A 22,921-nucleotide genomic window follows, 5' to 3' on the forward strand; every position below is an offset into this window, starting at 1 on the left:
GGAATATGTGAATTAAAATCATCTCCCTTAGCGACACCAAAAAGGATGGTCAGATGTTATCTACACGCCTTGGTGTCAGAAGTCACCTCAGAGTTAGGCTCTGATAGCTTAAATCCACTCACATTTTTCCACAGAAATGCCTTCATTTGGATGAGATTCTGTGGGACAGCTGTGGTTTACTTAGATGCATATAAGATATAGCAACCAGATACTGCTTTTTAGTAAGTCTTCTTCGAGTAAGAGAAAAGATATCACATAACTCTTGCCCTTTTCCTTTCCAAATGAATGGTTAAATTTGGATGTGTTTCCTCAGGGTGAAGCCTATGAAACTCTGTAATGCTTTGCTACTGTTTGTATGTTTTAATTAGAAATTGTTACTGAATTTCTACAGTAGTGAAGACATGAACGAGGGGCTGTTATATGTTTGCTGCACTTGCACTCCTCTGATTCAGGCTCAGCTAGCCAGCTGCTTCATTTTCAACAGTTCCTAACATCTTTAACATGTTAAATGCATCCTGTTCATTACACTTGCAAAGTTACCTTTAAGAAAGAAAACCCCTATTTTCAACTACAACTAAACTAACATGTTTGTAGGATCTATTACGATTCCTGAACAAGACGGATGGAGCAACATTAAGACTCCTCAGTGCTCTCTATTAAAGGTAAGCTCTGGGCACCAAGTCTGCTTTTAAAGTATTTTAATCCAACTTGATGACCACTCTAATGCACGTCTGATGCCTCTATCAGCCACTGGTGAGATGGTATAATGCGGGAGAAGAGGTGCTGGGGCCTTTTTCTTGGCAACATCCCTTTCCCTAAGAGCAGAAGCTGACACGTGCTGTCTACGTGCCTCTAGTGATTCCCTTTCTCAGAGAACCCAGTGGGTTTGCAGTGCCAACCTCCGAGGCGAGAAAGCAGAAGACTCTTTCCAATTATACTTTCCAGATAATTTTTTCCTGAGTCCTTTACAACATTACATTAGTGCTGGGGGGACAGAAGCAAATTTTATGACCATTTATTTGTCTGTAATGCTAAAAACAAGTGGTAACCATAAAGATGACTCCTGTGAGACTTAAAACAGAATAAAACAATTAATCTTCATGCAGACGACACAAGCACACTCCTTTTTGTTCTAACGGATTTAAATCAAGACTCCCTGCTTTTATTTAAGATTTTGCCCTATTTTCTGGCACCGTGAATGTTACATTGTTACCTCCACACATCAATCTCTACTCACAAACTAAATAAAAGGTGGCATTTTAATATGCAAGTTTCTTGCAAACACTTAAAGAGTGCCCAGTGAGCAAGATTTTTTCATGCATGCACACTGCATGAAAATGCACACGTTGAGAAATCTGCATCGGGTCTTCAACAAAACGTTACCCAGAAGACTACAGCAACTATCAGTTCCCTTATGGAACTGGCCAAGCAGGTCTAATTATCATCATCATTTTTTCCCTGTCCTCAGAGACTGAGAGAGTTCTGCCCTTTGCTCTCTATTTTCTTGTCAGGCTTGTACTGTACCCCCATCCGTCCCGCTACACCGCTGCTCCCAACCAGTCACCATTATTTAAATTTTCTCTCCATCACCTTCATGGCTACTTTCACGCACGGCTGGACTTCCTCAAGCTCGCCGAACCTGTAACAAAGCCTGCGTTTTGCACCTTCAGAGAGACCCAATTCTGCCACACAGCTTATAGTGAATTTCACACTCTAAAATATATATATATGAAAAATATATATGCATGAAAAAAAAAGTTATTTGCTCTTCCTTGCACCTTTGCTGCTAGAGTCTGAGTGTTGAGAAAAGGGAGCACTTGCAAGTGGGGAATGGCCTCTTATCTACAGCCTCTAATCTCCTGAGAGCTATTATAAGTAAAAATGAATAGACAAAATATATAATGAAGCCTTTCATCTCACGCTGACCTCTTCAGGCACTAGTGGTTCAATCATAGGAGCTTCCTCCTGCCTTGCTGCAAGCCGAACGGGAGATGTGGAAAGCCTCTTCTCCCACTCATTAGACACTGCTGTTTCTGTGGAGGTTTCCAAGAAGGTTCGTTTCAGCTCACTTATATTGGTCTGATGTTTCATCAGATCTTCCTGGGTTTTGTCTAGGTCCTGGACAGTTTTAAAAGAATAGAGCAGTTTGTAATACATCCTAAGCCAACTGAAATCTAGAGCCAAAACACACAGGTTGGTTAGTAGAGTGGGAAGTAACATCTTGGGGAGCACAGCACTAACACAACACTCTGTGAAAATGTGGCATTTTGAAAGATAACAGCATAGCATATCTCATACAAGTGGGTATAAAGATACTCTTAAAGAGCTTATCTGTATCACTATAATTTACACCTGATAAAGAGGCTTTAAACAAACATACATATGCGCGTGGATGCACAGACACATACGTGCACGCACATATATATATTTATAGTACAAGTTAGAGGAGTCATCATAATCTAAGAAAAAAAAATCTACTTGATTTATTAGCAGGTGGGAATACACAGTTCATGCATCATAGTGCAGATTCACAGTTTACCACTAAAACTAACACACATGTACGTACATGCACTGGTATATACCAATACCAACCTCTAACATAAGATTACTATGTTTGACATACACATTTTCACCCTGTATTCGCTTAATCAGACTATTCTGAAAGAAGTGAAAAAGAAAGGGAAAGGTAAGGGAAACAGTATTGAAAGGATACAAAATGCTGTTTCTACACATTTTTTCACAGAGAACTGACAAAAACATGCTGAGAGAGGTGAACACCTCCAACAGTGATACTTGAGCAACATCTGTGCTGTCTGTTTCTGTACCTGTGCCTTTAGATCTCCGTCCTCCTCTTGATCCGACTGCCAGCATGAGAAAGATTGGAAAACAAAATCTTACCCACTCATACGACTGAAGGCTTTACAAAAATCAATGAGAGGAACACACTAGGTTAAAATCACATTTTCACTACATTCAGGGCTTTAGGAGAAGGAGTAGACACACTGGCTGACTTCGCACAGTTCTCCTAACTCAGAGCAAGCCTCCTCTTTTGAGATCTGTTATTTGTGAATGAAGGAGTATTAAACATTTTTCTTTTATAAATATCGGTGCACTCCATGCTCACAGATCTTTATTTAGGGAGCAGCAGTTGGGCCTTCTCACCAAGTTAGTGGCTGCTTTAGGACTGAATGGCAGCAGCAAATGCCTTTGAAGTCCACAATCCCAGCGTTTAACCATGTAACATCTCCTGGGCTACAGGCAAAGCTTTTCATAAACTCCCCAGGGTCAAACAACCTGCACCACTTCCTAAAGAACAAAGCATGTTTTATTTGCTTAAAATGCTATTTCCCCAACCTCAGGCCCTTCTTGCATTTAAATAATTTTACTTCATGTGTAGCCTGTATATACTCTTTAAGTCCCTATCTGCAAAGGAGTGGCACACCCAGCACATTCACTTTGGCGCACATTTTCAAAAGCAATGTGAAGAAGGGCTGCCCGAGCAGCCCCGTTTCTGAGGGTCAAATGTTCAGATGGCAAACACGCCCCATGTTTTGAAAATCAGGTATTCATAAGGAAGACAAGGTTCATAAAATCTTCTCCCGTCAAACAAAGATGTCAGCTAGCTGGGGAGATTGTCATGCATTTTTGAGCAATAAACTGAACATTTTAAATGAAACAGTTTTAGGATTATGTTATACTTTCTGTAGGGCTCAAGGCCTGAAGCTACAGAGTGTAAGAGGCATTTCAAAGCATTTTGTACTCCTGACTTGTCTCAACAGACTTTATGTTGTTGCTCAGTTTGGATTCTTTTAATGCTCGTGCCACTATTTTATTGTTAATTTTTCATGTAGTCCTAATTAGTCAAATGACCCATGGGAAAATCTGTTGATTACTTTATAACTCAGTTCAAATCTATTCTATTTACAGCCAAGGCCAAATTGTCCTGACATGTCATAGAGAGCATTTTTCCTTGATAATTTTAACAGTCTGAAATATTAATGAGATCCTAGTGAAAACCTACAGTAGTGTTTGTGGTACAGCTGTGTCTTCTACCAGATGTCAAACCAAATTCAGCTTATGTTTGCAGCTGCAGCCATATTAATTATGAAAGCATTGTACGCACTTCAGCGGAGTCACACAGGGTTGCATTTGCCTGCATTGTCTATACAACATGTTGTGGATATGGGGCTTCTCAGTGCAAAGAGAATACAAATTTTTTTAATGTTCCTCCTCGGAAGACAATACCTGGACTACCGGCAATACATGAAGACGACATGTGAAATCACACTGAAGGAAAAACTTAAGATATTTATAACGTGCAAATACCTTCATCCAGAAAATTTGAAAACTGCTTTTTCTTGCCTTCCTCCCCCCGCCCTCCTCTCACACACAGGCTGCAGATCATATGACCAAACACAAGCAAACAGGAAAACCCACGGCACGGTCCGGCCGTCACCACCACCCGGCTGGGCGGTGTCACGCCCCGGTACCCGCACAGCACAGAGGCCACGCCGCTCCCAAACCGAACCCAGGAGTTAAAAGAGGAACCCACAGGAAGCACTGAAAAAACTCCGCTCCCCGAGCAACGCTCCGCTGCACGCACATGCACTCGCATGCGGAGAGGGGTCCCGAACTGCCGTAGGAGACATGCTGAGGTTTATCATCCCTCCTGCCCAGGGTGGGGAAGAGATGAGGCAAAATGCTCTCCCCTGCCATAGCTGGGTGCCAGCGACTGTACAAACCTCGGTGGCAGTGGTCTCACCATCAGCTGCAGTATCCGTCTGCTCACTGTCAGTCTATTTGGTTAGACAAGTAACCGGGTCCCCACAGGAAGGCAGCAATAAAGAATAAACCCAGCTCATCAGTACACGCAGCTCACGCGGGGAATCGTTAAATTCAACATCCCTGTGAACTGCATTAGCATTGCTTTTCAAACCACGCACAAGTCAAAGAAGCAAAATAAAAATGCTATATTAGTAAACAGAACAGACTCAGAGGAAGACTCGAGGCGTACTGTACACAGTATATGGCTTTACTGGAACAAATTTATAAGCCAAACAAAACATTACCGGAAAAGTGTTATCTGAATAGCAGATTTTTTTTTCTTAAGAATGCCAGGTGGCTTCAAAAAAACTGTGTGGGGGGAGGAAAAAAAAAAGGCTATTATTTTCTAAACAAACTTTTCCTCCCATAAATTTTTTTTAAAAGAAAATCATTAATAAAATTTTTCTTCTGGCCAATATAGATTAATATGGTGGCTGACTTTTTATCTGGCGGGGGAAAAGATAATCTAATAATAAAAAAAAAAGGCTACTTGAACAGTCACCTGACTTTCAGCCCCTCATTTGTACAGAAGTTGTTCTTGTCTCCACGTTTATACACCGTGAGGCTGTCTGCATTACCAAGGAGTTCAAATAACCATTCCCCCAGCCCATCTACTGTCTGTCTGTGGAGTAATGGTAAGGCTCAGATCCCATTCGGTTCCAATAAAGAGCAGCTGATATTGTTAATGATAGTAAAAAGAAAGAAAACTGCCATTAAAAGAATCAAAAATACTTCTCATTCCATTTAAGAATATGGATGAAAGCAAGAAAAAAATAAAAGTAACTCCCCCCCCAACACTTACTAAGTACGGGTGATAAAAATGAAACAAAGCACAGCATTGCACAGACTCATCTATCCCTGCTTTGCTTGACACCATGAAGAACATTTTAGTGGAGAGTGCAAGTGTCAAGATTTAATAAATAGAGCGCCAAGCCTATGTTACAGCAGGCTGAGCAGAGAGCTCAAGTGACTATTTTTGATGGTATATAAGCTCATGAAAACCTAGTAAGTAAAGGAAGTGCTCCCTACTGCCCCAGATCGGCACATCCAAGTTGTTTTAACATTGGTGAAAGCTCTGGTTTTGATTAGTGACTTTCTGTGGTAGCCAGATAATCTAGAGTAACCCAGGCAGGTAATTTAAAGCTAGGACAATACATCTTATCCTCAAATCACATTTGTATGAAACAAGAGAAAAATACAACCTACTGGTGGATGGAGTATCAGTCTTAACTTTCGATTTCTTATCTTCTGTCAATTTCTGACAACTCCAATGTTTCATAAAACTGCTTTTTCATTGTTTTTTCATTCTCTATCCTTCCTTCCTTTGAATAATTTGTACTACTTGTATGACAGGCAGAAGAATATGCAGGCATTTTGCACTATTCAGTAAGTGCATGAATGCAAGTTACACACAATTTTTCAAGCAATAATCACTCCCTAGACAGACCAATTAATTTTTAAATGAAACTGTAATGCCAAAACAACCTACCTAGGTGGTCAAATTGCTTTCACTAAAGCATTAGAAAATTATTTATTAGTGAAAGATCTCACATCTTTATAACATGATAAGCAATTGTAAAGGTATGGCAACCTATATATATATATAAAAGTTATGCATTGTCACTCCTATTTAAAAAAACCCAACAAATTAATGAATCCAGGCATTTAAAAGGAATTAAAAGATTTATCTCAAGGCATTGTAACGCATGAGTCTGGCAAATAGGGTTCATTTATGAACCTGAAATTGGGAACATCAGGGAAAAGTCAATAGAAGTATTAGCTGCTATGGTACAAACAGAAAAGCTCATGAAATCTAAGGGGTGAGAGTCTGTCTCTGCACGGACTGCTCAAGGGTGAACAGAGCTCAACAAGGTATGAGGCCGGTTCAGAATACTGACTGTAGCCTTCTGCAATAGCTGTGTGCAATCTTTTATGAACTGGAGTGGGGGGAAAAAGGTTTCTGTTTCTTTAACAGCAATGAAATCCTAAATTCATAAATGACATAAAATTCGCTTTATTGGGAAAGACTCGTCTGCTAATAAGCCAATTAACAGCCATGGAGTTGAAATCGGCATTACTGAGAGTTACTTGAAAAGATGTGGGGTTAGCGCAGAGCAGGGAATGGCGAACTGAGGCTGAGCCTGGCAGGTCTCCTCCGGAGCGGAGGGCAAGACAGGTTGGGCTCTGCTCCAAGACAGGCTCTTGTGCAGCTGCTGGGGGGGCTCGTGGGCGGGTGAGGGATGGGGCAGGAAGGGAAAGCAGCTCTGTCCTGAGACGCTGTGGCTGCACCTCCTGTAACTTGTGACCGTAACTGCTGTGATTTGTTTTGGCAATGTAATGCAGACATGCCTGAGTTTGAAACATACTCTCATGCAATATTTTCAACAAGAAATACCCCCTGGATTAGGCACAAGTCTGTGTTGTCTGCCAGGAAGCACTGCCAGAGTAATCACCCTCACAAAAGAGCGACACTAAAAAGCCTATTTTATACGTTTGCATGATCAATACTTCCTAACTTCCCTAACAAAATGAAGTGCTCATTTCTGAAAGAGGAACAGACCAATGTATTACATAAACACTGCCTCATTATTGCCTCTGGAGCTGGCACTGTATTAATGCTGTTATTGCTATTAGATTAATCCAAGTACAGAGCTAATGCAAATTGAGACCTACAAGCTATCTCAAAATGAGGACACGAAATGAGACATTTTGGATGCCTTTTATCAGAAATTGCACACTATTATTTAGTTATTAGGCATCATAGAGCCAAAAGCATCTAAAGACAATGTTTTCACAAGATAAATTGATGCAACTTTTGGCTTTCCATAAAAAGGAAATGAAATCCTGCCCTGAGTCTTACAAAACCAACAAACGTTTAGCTGTGCAGGCTGGTTTATTGAAGATGACGACCACAAAGGCATCGACAAGTGGCCAAGACGGCTTTTTAAAACAGCCAACCGTTCTGCAATTATCTGATCTGGGTTCTTTTTTACAAACAAAACAAAACTGTATTTTTGCATTCGAAGATGGGAGGGCACAAGGAAAAATGAAGAAAAAATGAACTCATTATTTTACTCTGTCAACAAAGAATAACTAGGCACCAGCAAAAAGAGATGCCAGTTACTCTGTTACTTAAACAAGCAGATTCCTGTCTTTCTTCTGCATATATTATCATATCCACAGCTCCCAGAATTACTGTGGACTCCTACTGCAGCTGCTTTATCTGCCTGTGATAACCCTGGTGGCTTGAGGCATTAGTTTTGGCAGTGCTAATTGAACACTGCAAACGGGAACACAGCCCACATGGCATCCTCCCCCAACAGCTGACGAACAGCTGTCCCAATCTGACCTCTCACTAATATACTGGATTTAAGCAGGGGAAAACAATTTCATCCGCAGCAGAGATAGGATCAAGGCTGAAAATCCAGATCCAGGTTTCTCTGGACCAGAAAGCTTTTTTCTGGGCTCAGGTTACAACTACCTGCCGCTTGCAAAAACCTGAGTCACACGCTAAGATGGTGAGGATTTCCATTATTATTGGGTAGCTAGTTAAAGAAAGAAATGTAATGTATACACATTTGAATATATATGCATGCATATGCAATTATGCAGGAAATTGTACTTAATACCTGCTATTTAGATAAGTACTTTAAGCCTAGTATAAACTGATATGGGGGAGAAAAAGGTCTTAGTGGGTTCAGATACAATACTTCAGGAGCTGATCGGTGGCAATTTGTTTAGTGCAAGTCACTTTGCATCAGCTGACACAGTTCAAGCCACTTCCACACAGTGTTGTGCCTAACCCTGGGCCCCAAGCTGCACTCCCAACACGAGAAAAAAAAAGAAGAAAAAAACCCAAAACAACTCCCAAACAAAAAAAAAATCAAACCGAAACCACCCCTTCTAACATATCAGCACAGACAGAAATGAGGCTCTGAAAGTAGGACCACTATTGCAGCAATCTAACACTGGTTAGGACTGAAGCACTGAACACGAAAAAGAGTGTGTTCGATGCCGAGGTACACACCTCTTCCTCTGAACTGTCACTCAGGTCATTGGCAAGTGAGGCACTCAAGGAGGCCGCCTTGGGCTCCAGGTAGCAGAGGCACATAGCCAGAGGAAAGGAGAGAGTGAGGGCGTATGGCACTGAGAAAGAGGCAGAGAGCAGAAAGAAAAAAATGAAGAGGAAGCAAGGCACCAGGGACGGGGAGCGGATGGGAAGGTAGTGCTGCACGCTGGCAGGCAGGAGGTTGGTTTCGGAGAGGTTAGGGAGCGACAGGTAGCCGTCGTCATCCAGGAGGGAAGGAAATGACTCTGGAAGTTGCAAGGAGAAGGAAAACAACGTTCCGCCTTTGCCAGCTTTTTGCTTATAGCCGAAAGCCACGTCTTGCTCGGCAGAGCAAACTCGCCCCTTTCTGTCAGAGTCCGGCTCTGGCTCGCTGTGCTTTGAGGCGCTCTCCTTGGGCGCCTCAGAACCTAAGGACTTGGTTCGAGCGCTCTCCTTGCATCTCCTGCGAAGCTTTGCTGAAGATACATGGGGGCCAGGCTGTGAGGATGGTGAGGGCTGGTGGGAGTCAGTGCCAAGCAAAGGTGGCTGGTGACAGAGGAAGAGCAGCAAACAAGGCGCAAAAGCAAAAGGACAAAAAGAAAACTGTAATTAGTTAATTTTCTTCCGTGATGATAAATAATATATATATATAATTATATAAACAGTATTTTAACACCATAGCTTTCCACTAATGGTTAAATGGCACATGTTCCCATGCTGCACACCACAGGTATTACTGAAAGAGAGTTACAGCTTACAAAAGGCAACTTCTCCATCCAGCATTTGTCTAGTCATCTGCAGCAGGGGATTTACATAAAAACCTTCGCAGCCATATGTGGAGTTTCAGGTGCTGCCAATTTCCACTTACTGTAAGACTAGCTTCAGATCATAAGGAGCTTCAAACATGAAGTACACAGAGAGCAACAAAGAGAGGAAGGAATGTATTTCTAATACCAACACGGCTTGTGACAGCTCTCCTGCAGTCAGGAGGAGACCAAGTGGGGGCCAATTGCTTTCTATCTACACCTTGGAGAGCCTCAGCAGTAATAATTAAAACTCTAAGGATTTTAAGACTCCATGTGCACAAAATCCTCCATCACAATATTAAAAAAATGCTCAAATACAAGTCCTAAACCCAAATGAAACACATTTTGGTTTGGGGAGGGGCGCATGAATCAATATGTCAGCTGTTACTGACAGAAAAAACCCATACTACCTTCTATTTTGATACTGACCCCTGCAGCCATCTCCTCAACACAGCTCCCACCACCACCCAGGCTGGCCTCTGCCGGGCGCCCCACAGCCCTGCCCGCTGCGAGCCGGACGGAGCAGCAGTGCCAGGGGCTGTCCCCCTCCTGGTCACGCACCCCACTGCCCTCCTGCTGCCCCAAATCCCTTCAGCAGCAGGCTGAAAGATGGGAGCTGAGGGTTTTGGCTAGGCAGACCCCGTGCTCCCTCGCTAGGGATCTGAGGGGCGGCTGACCAGGCAGAGGTCTGAGCCCCACACAGCCACATCTCCGCATGGTCAAAAAATGTCTCTTTACCCATAGTAGAGTTAAAACATACCCAGCGCTTTTGTTAACAAATTTTACCACTATGCAAAGAATACTGGATATCAACAAGCAGAATTTGCTTCGATCCACTGCTTGTAAGGCATTCAGCCAGGTCATTTGAGGACAAAAAAATCAGCAGAAGGGAGGAGATTCAGCAGGGGGCTGACCATCACCTAACATGCTCCCGGTGAGAGCAGCCACGACTGCTCTGTAGAAGGACAGCAACCATCATCGCCACCAAAATACCCCAGTACAACAGACCTGCACACTGAGCTGAATTGGCATGCTGGCTCCATGACCAAACTCCAAGTGCCTGAACTGCTCCATCCACCAGGAACCTCCCTGAGGAGCTATAAAAGGCGTTTTAACTCCACTGCCACTCCCCAGCCCATAAAAGCAAAGTGACTTCAAAGCCAAAACAGCATTTGTTCGTAGAAGATGGTCCCGAATCTGAGTCAACAAATAGGATCCAAGTTTTAGACATAGCCTAACCTTTGCCACATATATTAATGGTAGGAATGGGATTTAAGCCCATTTAAGCAGGGAAGAGGTCCCTCCCCTCCTCTACATGCTTTGCTTCTCTCTTCTGTAACCAGAACAGATGAAAAAACAATCTACCAGTCCAGGCAATCTGTATCCCCGAGTTAAGCAACCAAACTTCAACTCCAACTTCAAACCGCTTTCAAATGTCTTCTTTAAGGGCTTAATGCAGTAAGCTCAAGTCAGAATTTAATGCTGATAGACTCATAGGACTTCATGTGAGTTAAATACACAGAACTTCTCATTGCAGTGTAAAGGCAAAAAAGCCAAAGTAAATTTATTCTTTGCTAATACAGACTATTTACTTACTGACATCTTTGCAGTGTTAATATTTAGAATAAATTTCTGGTACTTAAATAGATACGGATAAAGCAGAGGAAAACTGTCTTAGAGGAAAAGTTGAAAACCTACCTAGGAAATTTACATACCCTTAAATGGGAATTTGATTTCAAGTTTGTTCTGAGATCCTATTCTCTTTGTGATGAATGAAAGAGCTGTTGGCAGGTCCAGTGGAAGCGGGACTGAGATCTCTATAGGCTTACAGAACTGAAGCTGTATTAACGAATGGTTTAAACAGAACCCACCTCTTGAGTGAGGGCTAGAAATCATTCTCGTATGATTAAGTACTGTAAAAATACTCTCCTAAAATGTCTTTGGCTATTTCTAGCCATATATAAGGAACATGTGACCTTCAAAATGCAGCTGATCTCTCCATGACCTAAATTAACAAACACTTGGAACAGAATTAGTTTCTACTGGTTATTTGCTGCATATTTGATTTTTGTCAAGGTTTCTCCATGCAGAAACTAATAGAGTTTCAAGAAGACCCCATTTTTTAATGCTACGATTACAACACACACTTTCAAAGGAATTGTTTTTTCTCATCTGCAATTTAGAGTACTTCAATTTGTTTCTGATTTTTGGTAGCTTAATTGCAACTCTTTTTGAAGACTTGATCTTTTACCTATGTATCTCACTGTGGCTGTATATGATAATGCTAGTAGTTCAGGTTCTGACATTTGCATGCATGACAGTTTTGTGGGTGTGAAGGTATACATCAAGGCTTTTCCTCATAAATGAAAAGGGTCAATCCTACTTGTTTAGCAAGTGCATTCCACAGTATAATTTCTGAATGACATTCTAGATTTAATAATTCATATTCTGTTTTCTCTTCCTCAATGTAAAAGAAACAGAGAACACTTTACACCTGATCTTTTCTGATTCTACCTTATTTGTCTTCACTGTTAATTTCCAAAATTCAGTATCTTCTTTGTCCCCATTTGATTTACTGCATATTAAGGACTCAGTACAGCCATGTGTGCTCATGTATGCAGTGTCTGTGGGACTGAAGATGGTGACGGATGAAATTTAACAACTAAGCAGAGAATCATCAAGAAAAACAGTTTTCTTCAATGTAAAACTTCAAACAAGGGAAGCAAATGCTTTTGTGAGCCAAAAAGCGATTAAAATAATATATTAATACGCACAAGTTAATAGAGGAAAATGCTCATTGAAATATATGCTAGGAAACAGAGCATTATGAGAAGTAAAAAAGAAAAATATAATTGTTTAAAGCACAAGAGCTACACACAAGAACACAGAACTATTTTGTTGCCTTCTTGAAAAATAAAAAAACATCATGCCCATACCGAAGTCAAAATATGACTGAAGACCAAAGGAGCAAATTGTACGCTGCCAGGCTACTTCTGGCTACTAGGTAAAGAGCTCTTCAATGCTATGTAGAGAACACAGTTCTGATTGTTTATTAGATTTCAAAACACAGCCCAAGGCAGGAACTAACTTTTGCAACACCATATGAAATATGAAAGGACTATAAAAATACCGATTCAAGACATATATACACACACATACATACACCTGTGCATATTCCTGTTTCCTTTCATGGACTAAATATCTCCTTCCATCCTTCCTCCCTCCCAATTCTGCATTTCTCTGAGCGCTCTCCAGCCAGGTCAGTTTAATACAAACCCCTCAAAACGCTACCTTGGTGTCATGGCGTACTGCCGAGACTGGGGTGACTTCCTCTGCTCTTTTCTTTTTGCCCTCTTCATCATCTTTCTCTTCTTCTGCCTTTTTCTCTGGAGTCACAGTGGTTATCAAGTTGGTCTGAGAGATGCCCTTTGTTGTGGCGTACTGGCCAGTACCAACCTCTGCAGCAGACACAGAATCCTTCATGTACATTTCATGGTTTTCATTCACTGATGCTAAAAGCAAATATTTAAAGAGGGAAAGTCTGAAATAGCTTTTGCTGAGAAGCTGCATAAAATTAAAAAGCTGCGTTAGTAAAACATTTAGGATATTGCTGAAAGCACAACTATGTCATGTTTCAGGAAACCAGAAGCATGTGCACACATTTAAATAAACTGTTTACTTGAAATAAAGCTTGTAGCTTTTATAGGCATAAACATATATTATGGATGTGTATACACACATTACTGTAGCTAATGTGCGCATTACACAGTTGTTAAGTGTTAGCAAGCCATTAAAAGTGCTACCGTAGTAAAACATCAGAAAAAAAATCAATGTGTTGCCACAGTTATCAGGCAGGAAACATAAGGAGAGCCAGCTATGACATCAGCCATGGGGGTGGAAGAGGTTTTTTAGGAAATCTGTCAGAATAACAATGCAGATCAAATGCATGGCAAGTAACATGCTACATTACAGGAAATGACAATATTGATGTAACACAGACATAATATCTGAGAATCAAGAAATGAGATCTTTGTAATACTGAGTATTAAAGTATGCCAGTTAAGTGAGCTCATTATCCCCAAAAATTCTGGTAACTGATGGCATTCAATTCAGTGGACCAAACCTGAGTATTCTAGGATGTAAATGTTTCACAATTCAGCAGACATATATATGTATATATAAATAACTTTGAAATTAATAGTAAATTTACAGACAGAATGTAACCAAAACATTAATATATGTACCCAGGCCCTGCTGTTTACTCCTGCTTAACTAATTTCTATCTCAATAGGACTATTCAAATCGATAAAGTTACCTGCATCTGTAACAAATGACAGCGCTGAGATCACAGTGTAATCGTGATGAAGAATGTTACAGCCACATTTGTGTTATAGTAATATTAGTGAAGAAATCATAAGCACTGATTAAAAAAATCTCTTTTCCCCATTTGCACTTAGGCAAATTAATGCTGTAAAAATTTTGTAGAGTCTAACAAATGCTGGGGAAAAGCGTTTCAGATATCTTGTCTCTTGGGGACAAGCTTAGGAGGCGGCTCAAAGCAAAGGGAGTAGAGGGAGACATTGTATTGAGATGTTACAAACAAAATAACGCAGAAGGATAATATCCGCTCTGAGACACATGCACAGCAATCAGGTCACCAGTTGCTTGGTAACGAGCAAGAAGCACATCAGAATTAGAAGATTCCAAAATAATTAATGACAAGCAGCACCTTTAGTGGGAGAAAAGAAGGCTTGTCACTAGTACTTTTAAACCAAAGCTTCTGCCACTCCCCACCATCAACTGTATTCACTGCAATTTGTGATACTGTGAAGAAAAATTTACCTTTTGGTTTTTTTAACTGTAGCAATTCTAAATTTAGTTTCAGTCTTTTTTCTTGCAAAAATAAACTACAACCTCTTTTTGCTCAATTTGCTCAATAGCTGATAACAGTAAGAGCTGATGAAGTAGCTGAGACTGTGAATCACACATTGGTTTAACCCCAGGGAGCAGCAGAGTTCTGACCTCCATGAACCACAGAGAAAAAGAGGAGGAAGAAGAATGTGCTATTAACCTGCGTATTTTATTCTCCACCTCACACCTTCAGAAATCATGTATAGAAAAAGCCTGTTAGTGCTGATCCAACTGGGATGTGAGGTAATTGGAAACATGTGTTATTAGTCAATCGAGGGAAATTACTAATTTATAAATTTTAACATAATCTTAAATGAAAAACCTGCATAGGAAAAAAAAGCCACATTAAACCAAAACCCAACACTCATGCAAACCCTGAAAAAGCGTTGAAGTCTGACTTGCTCAGGCTGGCAGGTCCAGGTGCCCTGTCCTTCCCCAAAATGGGGCAGTGCTTTGCAGGTGTGAGGCCAAGGAGAGAGGCCACGTGAAGAGTGGGCTCCCAAGGACCTCCTGCAGGCACTCTGTAACGATGGCAGCAGTACATTTATCTCTGCATCCTCCCCTACCCCTGTAGTGAACGTGCAGGTACTGAGAGCCTCCCCTCAGCCGAAGCTCCAGGAGATGAGATGACAAGAGGTTTATACCTAATCTAAAGCACTGATGATAACTTTTGACAAAGTCAACTGAGAGGACCTTACCCCCATCTAAGCTGCGAGACATAGTGTAACGTTTACTAGAAGACCTCTCAAAGTAGGGTGCGGGACGGTCTATGAGGGCGCTGGCTCTTCTCGTCTGGGCCTGCGTCCGGCCGCTGTAACGAAACTTGGAGCCCAGTGTGAGGAACTTCTTTGGAGGCGCTTCTGGCAGCAGGAGCCTAAAAACACATCAAGCAGTGCACCTGTTACTCCTCCTCCTCCAAAACCCAGTCCACTATTCCTGCAGAGAAGCAAAGATGACTATTGGCTATCACTCTCCATTGTAACCTGTGCCTCACAGGTCTGTGGTTAAAAGGGAATCAAAGGATGCCCCTTGTACCGCCTGACGAAATCGCTTGCCTAACGCATTTCAAGAGCTGAGTTCTTCCTAACAGGCAAGAATTACTCAGTCCCTTCTGGTTTGAAAATCAAGTTTATTATTTTCTCATCACCAAAACTAAAAATAAGGTGTTCCTTCTATCAGGGACCGCAGTCTGGGCTGGAATACAGATACATCTCTTATACTTCAAATTCAACATGGTGCTGCTGTGCCGGGGACATGGGCCAAAACAGACTTCCAGTGAATGCTGGGCAGCATTCATTCATAGGGCCACAAATATTTTTTGTGGTTGATCCTTCCCCTTCTTTTATTTTGGCTATGGGAGTTTGCTGAAGAAGCCATTCTCCTGCCATGAAGTTCCTGCCTTAGACACTGATTTTGGATTAAAAATCAGAAAACACACAAAAAAATGTTTACTCAATTTCTTTTTACATTTTTTGCTGCTAAGACTGCACTTCATGTGTGAACATACAGACAGCCTCTCAAACATCTTGAAGGGGCTGGATGCCCTTTTACACCATGGAAAATCTCACCGTTTTGGGTTTCCACTGTCAAGTATCTCTTTGCTGGCTACCTCAGAACAAACTAATTACAGTAGTTATTCTGCTATTCCCAAACCTTTCTCAGGTCTTCTTAGATGTCAAAAACATAGCTGCAAAATTTCTCAGCAATACAAAAATTACAGCTACAGATTCAGGATTCTGGGTGACCAAAAATACACCACTGACTACTGTCTGCATCTCCACATGCAATTAAATAAAAATCTCTGTCTTTTTTAAACCTCTTACCCATATTCCCTAGTAACTTTCCATGTAAGTTGTTCTCCCTATACAAGCACATGTGCCAAAGTGCAGTAGAGTCCTTCATCTCTTTAATTATAGTGGCTGATAATATCATGGCACAGATAAAGCAAAACAATGATTAACTGGTACCATATGGTGATTTTAAACATTCAGTATCTATCTGAAACAGTATGATAATTTGAGTGAAACATTTCAAATTTTGAAGAGGCAATAACCTTCCCTTGTCTGCTCAGAGATACTTTGTGATCAAAAAGACGACTAGATTTGAAGGGGTTTTCTGCTGACAAAATTGGGCTTTTCTGTTGTGTTTTATATCAGACCTTTAGGAAAAGAAACCCACATACCTGAAAAACGTATGGTGTTCAACACACACTTTCCATAAGCGCTTTGCAGCACGATGATTTGGCAACTTAAACCCAATTGTGCTTTCAAACTGCTCAAACTAGGCAGGAAAAAAGAAAAAGTATGTATTTGATGCTGCACATTCATTTTTGGACAGTGTACACAGGTTCACCTTCATTTCTTCCATCTAAATCATTTAATTGCAAGGATGAATGTACATGCTCATGTACAACCACGTATATACACACTGTACTGACCACTCTCTGGAAAGGGAGCTGTGAGTGATAATCAATGACAACCTCTGAGGATCAGTTTTTGCAGGAAACCCAGATAATGAGCAAGAGGTTTTTGATGGTGACAGTGGTGTTCTATGCTCTGTTGTAATAAAGAGATCAGTTAAGACTTGGGAGACTTCTGAGAAAAACATCATTTAAGTGTTTTAACCCTGTTGTTTTAACTTCACCAGTTTAAACAACTGTGGGAAGCCTGATAATAGTCTGGAGGGGAGCAACAGTCCCCAGGGACGGATCTGGTCTTACACAACCTTAGATTAAGGAGATTTACAGTGGAAGAACTACAGTTAGTAAATCATAGTGTTTTTTACTAATTTATCTCCTGGGGAGGATGACGAAAAGACAGGTAATTGAAAAGAGTTGGCTGGGGATACTAAGAGACCTTTCTAGGCTGTGCTGCAGATTTATATATTCCAGATGCAAAAGCTGTGCCAGCTGCAACTGCTGTTAACATGTTGATGGCTACATGCGGATAGCTGAGTAGGTGAAATGGTGTTGCTGCAATCAGGGAAATGTAGGCAGAAGGGCATGTGTAAGGAAGCCTGGATACCTACAGGGAGCTGACAGGGAGAAACAGGGCAGGAAACAGCAAATAAAGATGATATGTGGCACGTGGGATGGTGAACCACATTATCATCAAATGTGATTTGGAAAGAGACTGCATTGATTATTTTGCATAAGCAGCTATGACCTGGTCACAGGATGCTACGTACCATGACCAGCAGAGCTCAATAGGGCTTCAGTGGTGGGAAGCTTGAGTGCAGGCATTGGGAACATCAGTGGCTATTCGTTTGTTTCTTAAAAAATTCAAACTCAAGACTAGGAAGTTGGTTATTAAAACTGTGTCTGCTGAGAAGCAGGAGGCGTAGGTTTGTGTATTTTGTTTTTGCTTTAGGACTCTAAAAAAACCCCAGGCCCTGGGGCCAGTGGTGGGACTCTAGAAGATTTCCCAGGTCACTTATGAAGTCAGTACTGGAGACATTGGCTTGGGACTCCTCATTGCCATACTGCAGTAAGGGAGAAGGGCCAGGCCTCACGCGGGTGATTTCTGTTTTGCTATAGAGCCCCACCCTCTGAAATGGGTACGGGTTTTTCATCTATCACAGACCAATTGTTGCACCACCACTTAACATGGAGACACTCCTTCACCCATGACGATCTTGAACTCCTCCTGGGATTTCTGCCCAACACATTCTATGATTTTTCCTCAGATTTATTAACTTATTTCTGGGCTGGAGCACACTCAGCTCATGAGGTAGGTATTTGCTGTGCATCTGGCTGAGCCACGAGAGGGCACTCACTGTACGAGATTTCACACCACCTTGTGCAGAGCCACACCACCAGCTCCTGAAGGCCTGGGAGGTCTAGTGCCTGCTGCTACCAAAAACGCTGCATGATGGATGCTCGGCTCCAGTCTTAGCAGTCTCTGGATTTCTACCCCGACTTCAAATGTACTAGCCTGATACGCTTACAAAATTTGGTATGGCCTACCTACATCTCTTACTGGGTAAGATGAATAGACACTAATACACAATATGACAGTAGATAACAAGCACTCCATGAAAAAGCAGTGTTACTTAAATTCTCAAAGTACTCATAATACAGATGAGCTTTTTACATGCAGATGGCCATATTTACCCGTTATGTTAGTTCATGGATAAACAGAAAAACACCAAAGAAGATTTTACCTGTATTTTAACTAAAGTGTTTACCTAATCTTTCCTAAGAAAAATCAGCACAATTTAAAAAGTATAAATTGAGAGGAATGTTAAAACACTTGCAAGGCATGACAAATCAACAAATTAAGGCGAATACGATGTTTTAAAAGGTTCATTCACTAAAGAGTGTCAAGATGCCCTTACCTCCCCTGGCCGGATTTTGATGTAGAAGTTGTTCCTCTTGTAGGAAATTTTCAGAACCTTTGGCCAGGCAAATCTATTTATTCTGAGTCTGTCTCGATATATTAAGAGACCACTTGCACAAACTCCTAGCATGATTTCCACTCCTTCAGAATCCTGGAAAAGCAAGCAATGCACTTGGGTTGAATATTTCTCTCCTTACATCCTACAATACTACAGATTCTTGGATACTATGTTTGTATCTGAGCTACGTCTTTTTAATGCATCAGCCGTAGTGACCTGATTTCTGAGAGCTACCCCCCTCATTGACTGCATTCATGCAAGTAATAGTAAGGTTGGGCAGGGTGAGAGAAACTGCGTGCTGCAAATGTTTCCTTATATTTTAGAACGACTGTGAAAACATGGGGGCAATCTTAGACGTTATTAAAAGAATGATATTAACCATATAGCAAAATTTAATTAGCATAATAAAAAGAAGTGTTATTAGCATAAATACCAGATTGAAAGTAAGTAGGACAGCATACAAATTTACTTCTCCCAGCATCACTCATCTCCATGACTAAGCCTTGTGAATCCTTAGACAGGTTTTTCTTCTGTAGCTTGTTCTCTTGGCTTTAGTTGGTTTGCTAGTTTCTCTAATGCTGTTGTGCCTGTGCTCATCAGTATTTTCACTTTGAAATGACCAGCAGGCAGAAAGTTGGGCATTTGGATCACAAAGACTCTTTTAAAAGTGAGAAACTGTACCTGTGGTATAACCCGTGTTTGACAGAGAAGCTGTAGGTCTGACACATTAGCACTACCAAAGATTTGACCATAATCTTGTCAGAATATACCCATAAATATGTACTTTTTAAAAATAAGAATACATTTCTCTTTCCTTTAGAAGCCTTCAAATAGTCTAAACCAAAACTTCACTGTTTGCTATCACCACCAGCCTGTACAATTCTGGGGTATTTTTCATTTAGTGAAGTACTAACACTGCCACAGAAAAGGATCCACCTCAAAGCACAGCATTCTTCAGTAATTATTTTACAGTAACTTAAATTTACAGAAGTCTGATCAAAGAAGCTATGAAGATGTCACCCTATGATAATAATGAAATGAACTCATAATCTTCCTCTGGTTTTCCTGACAAGCCATCTTTTAGGCTCACAGTGAAAATCTGATTACATTTTAAGATGAACACAAAGGCACGCACGGTCAGTCATGATGAAAAGGCTGAGGCACAGCTTGAAATACAAGGTAAAAAAAAGGTTTTAAAATCAGAAACACAACATAGAAATAATAGCACAAAGTCACTCCAGTGTTGGAAAAGACACCAACAGAGGATGTATGTTCCAACAATTACAGCATCATCCCTTAAAGGTAGATTTTTTTCTAAATAAAGCTCTTGTGTAATAACACTGTCAGGTACTACAGAAGAGACAAAGCTATTTTTTTTCAGTATACTTCAGTATCATAGTTTCCTAAACAAAGAATAATGTCTAAATACAGTGAATATACTGTATAAAAGAAAGTCTCATTGTCAGAAATCCCGCAGACTGGTAAAATGCACACATGCTCACATATCACATATAGCTGCAGGTGCAAGGGGCTCCTTTTTGTAAACTTTCTCAAAAACTTGTTGAGAAATGCCTTTTTTCCTCATTTTCACCCTTGCAGCAGACTTAAGTCCATTCCAGACTTCTGTTACTTTTCGGTCTCAGAGACTGGTTTTCAATGCAATAGTGCTGGTGTAAAATGAAACCCGAATAAAAGAATTTGATTTTTTTCAGGAGTGATGTCGTTGCACAAAACAGAAAACTGTCAGCTGCAACATCCGAAGCACGAGACACTGAGCTGCACATCCCTGCAGCTCTGCATACGAATGGGGGACTTCAGCGTGGTGAGAGCCTAGAGGGCAAATCTGTCTATTTGAACACGTTTTTTGTTGTAGCCTTGTGTTGGACAACTAGTTCTAACAGCAGCTGGTGAGTCCAGCATCTGTTGAATACCTAAGACATTGGCACAGCCTTAATGAATTGACATTTACACAGAGACATCTGCCACGGCATGACTTCAAAAAGGCATCCACAGAGATACTTGTCCCCTAGCCTGATGCCATCAAGCCTCACTGGCAGACCTAATTAAAACTAAACATTACTTCTCGCTCAGAGTCTACTTTTCCCACCTTCAGCTCAGTTTCCAAGATTACTGTTGGGTTTCTCAACCTACAGACAAACACAATTCAGTTACCACTGCAAATTTTTTTCATCAAAAACATCATTTTAGAGTGGTATCAACTTGTCTACCTAGTCTTCTTGCTCTGAGACTTTCCATATGAAAAATGGAAGAGTAAAACTGGATACTAATATTATTTTTTTAAAATATATTATAACGGGGTATCCTATCTTAAATTTCACAGCCTTTAACCAATATCCAAAAAAAACTACCTAAACTTTAACACTACGCTATGTTAAATCTTCACTGACAACGCCTGTCATGTATTTAGAATAAGAACTCACTTTGTTGCTGTTTTGCAGATTTCTTTGTTTTGGACAAATGATGTTGAAAACAAGCTACTGAGCGACATTCACCATTTCTATCTCTGCTTCAAATGTGCCTCAAGATTTCGTGCCTATCTGCAAGACACAGGGAAGGCAGCGACATGCCTCCTGGTGGAGTGCTGCCCATTGAGCCATACCCAGATTTTTCATTTTCAGTGAAGGCAATTTACAGAATACAAAAGACTGCCTTGAATTCTGTAACACACATGCACAGCTCCTACAAAATGCCCCAGGGACAGGGCTGCAGGCCCTTTCAAGATCCAAGCTGCAAATTTATCTTGGTTCTTGAAAGGATCTGCTGCAGCACAGAAATAGGCTGACGAAAATTTGACCTTTACAGAAAATGCAGTGCTCTCCATAGCTCAGGAATCTTTGTTCAGCACTCATTTGCCAAGAATGCTTGCTAATTCCAAAGATGTTAAACCCCATTAGCCTTACTTTGAAGAGTGAAGAAAGAAAGAGTAATTATTTATTTGGAAAACAAAAACATGAAAAACCAAAAAACTAGGCAATGAACACAAGGCTGGTAGGTGGCTCTCCCAAGACACAATAAGAACGGCCATGTTTTATTCATAACTTAAGCTGTCGATGATTAGAGAAACTACTTCATCATGGGAGAATGTTTCCAGCAGAATTACTGCCCTTCCAGTCAACTGCAGTGACCACACTTCAGAAGACAGAAAAGCCACTGTTTCCTCATTACTATCATTCAGATTAGGTTTCCAGCATAGCTAAATAATTGCTTTTAAATTCTCTGCTGTGTTAGAAATGATCTGCTTATCTAGTTAAGACACCATAGCTGGTCTTATTAAATTGGAAAATGTAGCTCAATGAAGTGACAACTGATCAGTCACTCTCTGGACAGCTTCTAATACCATTCCTCATTACTCCATCCATTCAATATTTCCCCAAAGGATTTAGTTGTTTAATCAACAGGAAAGGTTGATATTCAGTGGTTGATACAATCTTTGAACCTATAGGCCAAGTTATGTTACAGTAACAAGATATATTTATGCTTGTCCCTTAAGTCACCTTTCCTCATGTTGACACGATTTATCCCACAAAAAGCCTGTCTCAAAACATTATGACAGAATAAATCAGGGAGTCCATACAGATTCAAGTATTATGCCACAGGAGAAAGATGACTGGTGAAAGAACGGGAGCACATACCTTGGCATGATGGAGATCTACTCCATACATTGATAGTTTTTTGGCATTCTCTAGGAAATGCATCTCAGCCTCTGCAGGTGTCATTCCCCTGAGAAAAAGCAACCAATTCTGGCATCAGTGTTAGGGAAACAGAATCAGAAATAAAATCCAGCAGCAGAAAAACATTTTCAGCTTGTCAGAACTATAGATGTACCAGCTTAGGTAGCTGGGTACCTACCAGCGCCAAACCTCCGGTTCAGACCCTGTTATCCCACATGCTGCAAAGCTTTGTTTAACCAAAGACA

At 40.9% G+C, this 22,921-nt stretch overlaps 1 protein-coding gene across 1 annotated transcript in view; it reads right to left on the reverse strand.

Moving 5' to 3' along the window:
- The window catches only part of EPB41L3 (erythrocyte membrane protein band 4.1-like 3), a 67,543-nt gene that overhangs the window by 10,958 nt on the left and 33,664 nt on the right, over positions 1–22,921 (reverse strand). The window contains exons 7-15 of the mRNA XM_009872024.1: positions 22,638–22,725; positions 18,925–19,077; positions 16,772–16,869; positions 15,288–15,463; positions 12,970–13,136; positions 8,852–9,418; positions 4,743–4,796; positions 2,826–2,861; positions 1,927–2,118 (exon numbers count right to left, since the gene is read on the reverse strand). Coding sequence (XP_009870326.1) covers positions 1,927–2,118; positions 2,826–2,861; positions 4,743–4,796; positions 8,852–9,418; positions 12,970–13,136; positions 15,288–15,463; positions 16,772–16,869; positions 18,925–19,077; positions 22,638–22,725 — 1,531 coding nt within the window. The remainder of the gene's footprint in view (positions 1–1,926; positions 2,119–2,825; positions 2,862–4,742; positions 4,797–8,851; positions 9,419–12,969; positions 13,137–15,287; positions 15,464–16,771; positions 16,870–18,924; positions 19,078–22,637; positions 22,726–22,921) is intronic.

The sequence above is a fragment of the Apaloderma vittatum genome, unplaced genomic scaffold (genome assembly GCF_000703405.1).
Source record: "Apaloderma vittatum isolate BGI_N311 unplaced genomic scaffold, ASM70340v1 scaffold536, whole genome shotgun sequence".
NCBI classification, from domain to species: domain Eukaryota; kingdom Metazoa; phylum Chordata; class Aves; order Trogoniformes; family Trogonidae; genus Apaloderma; species Apaloderma vittatum.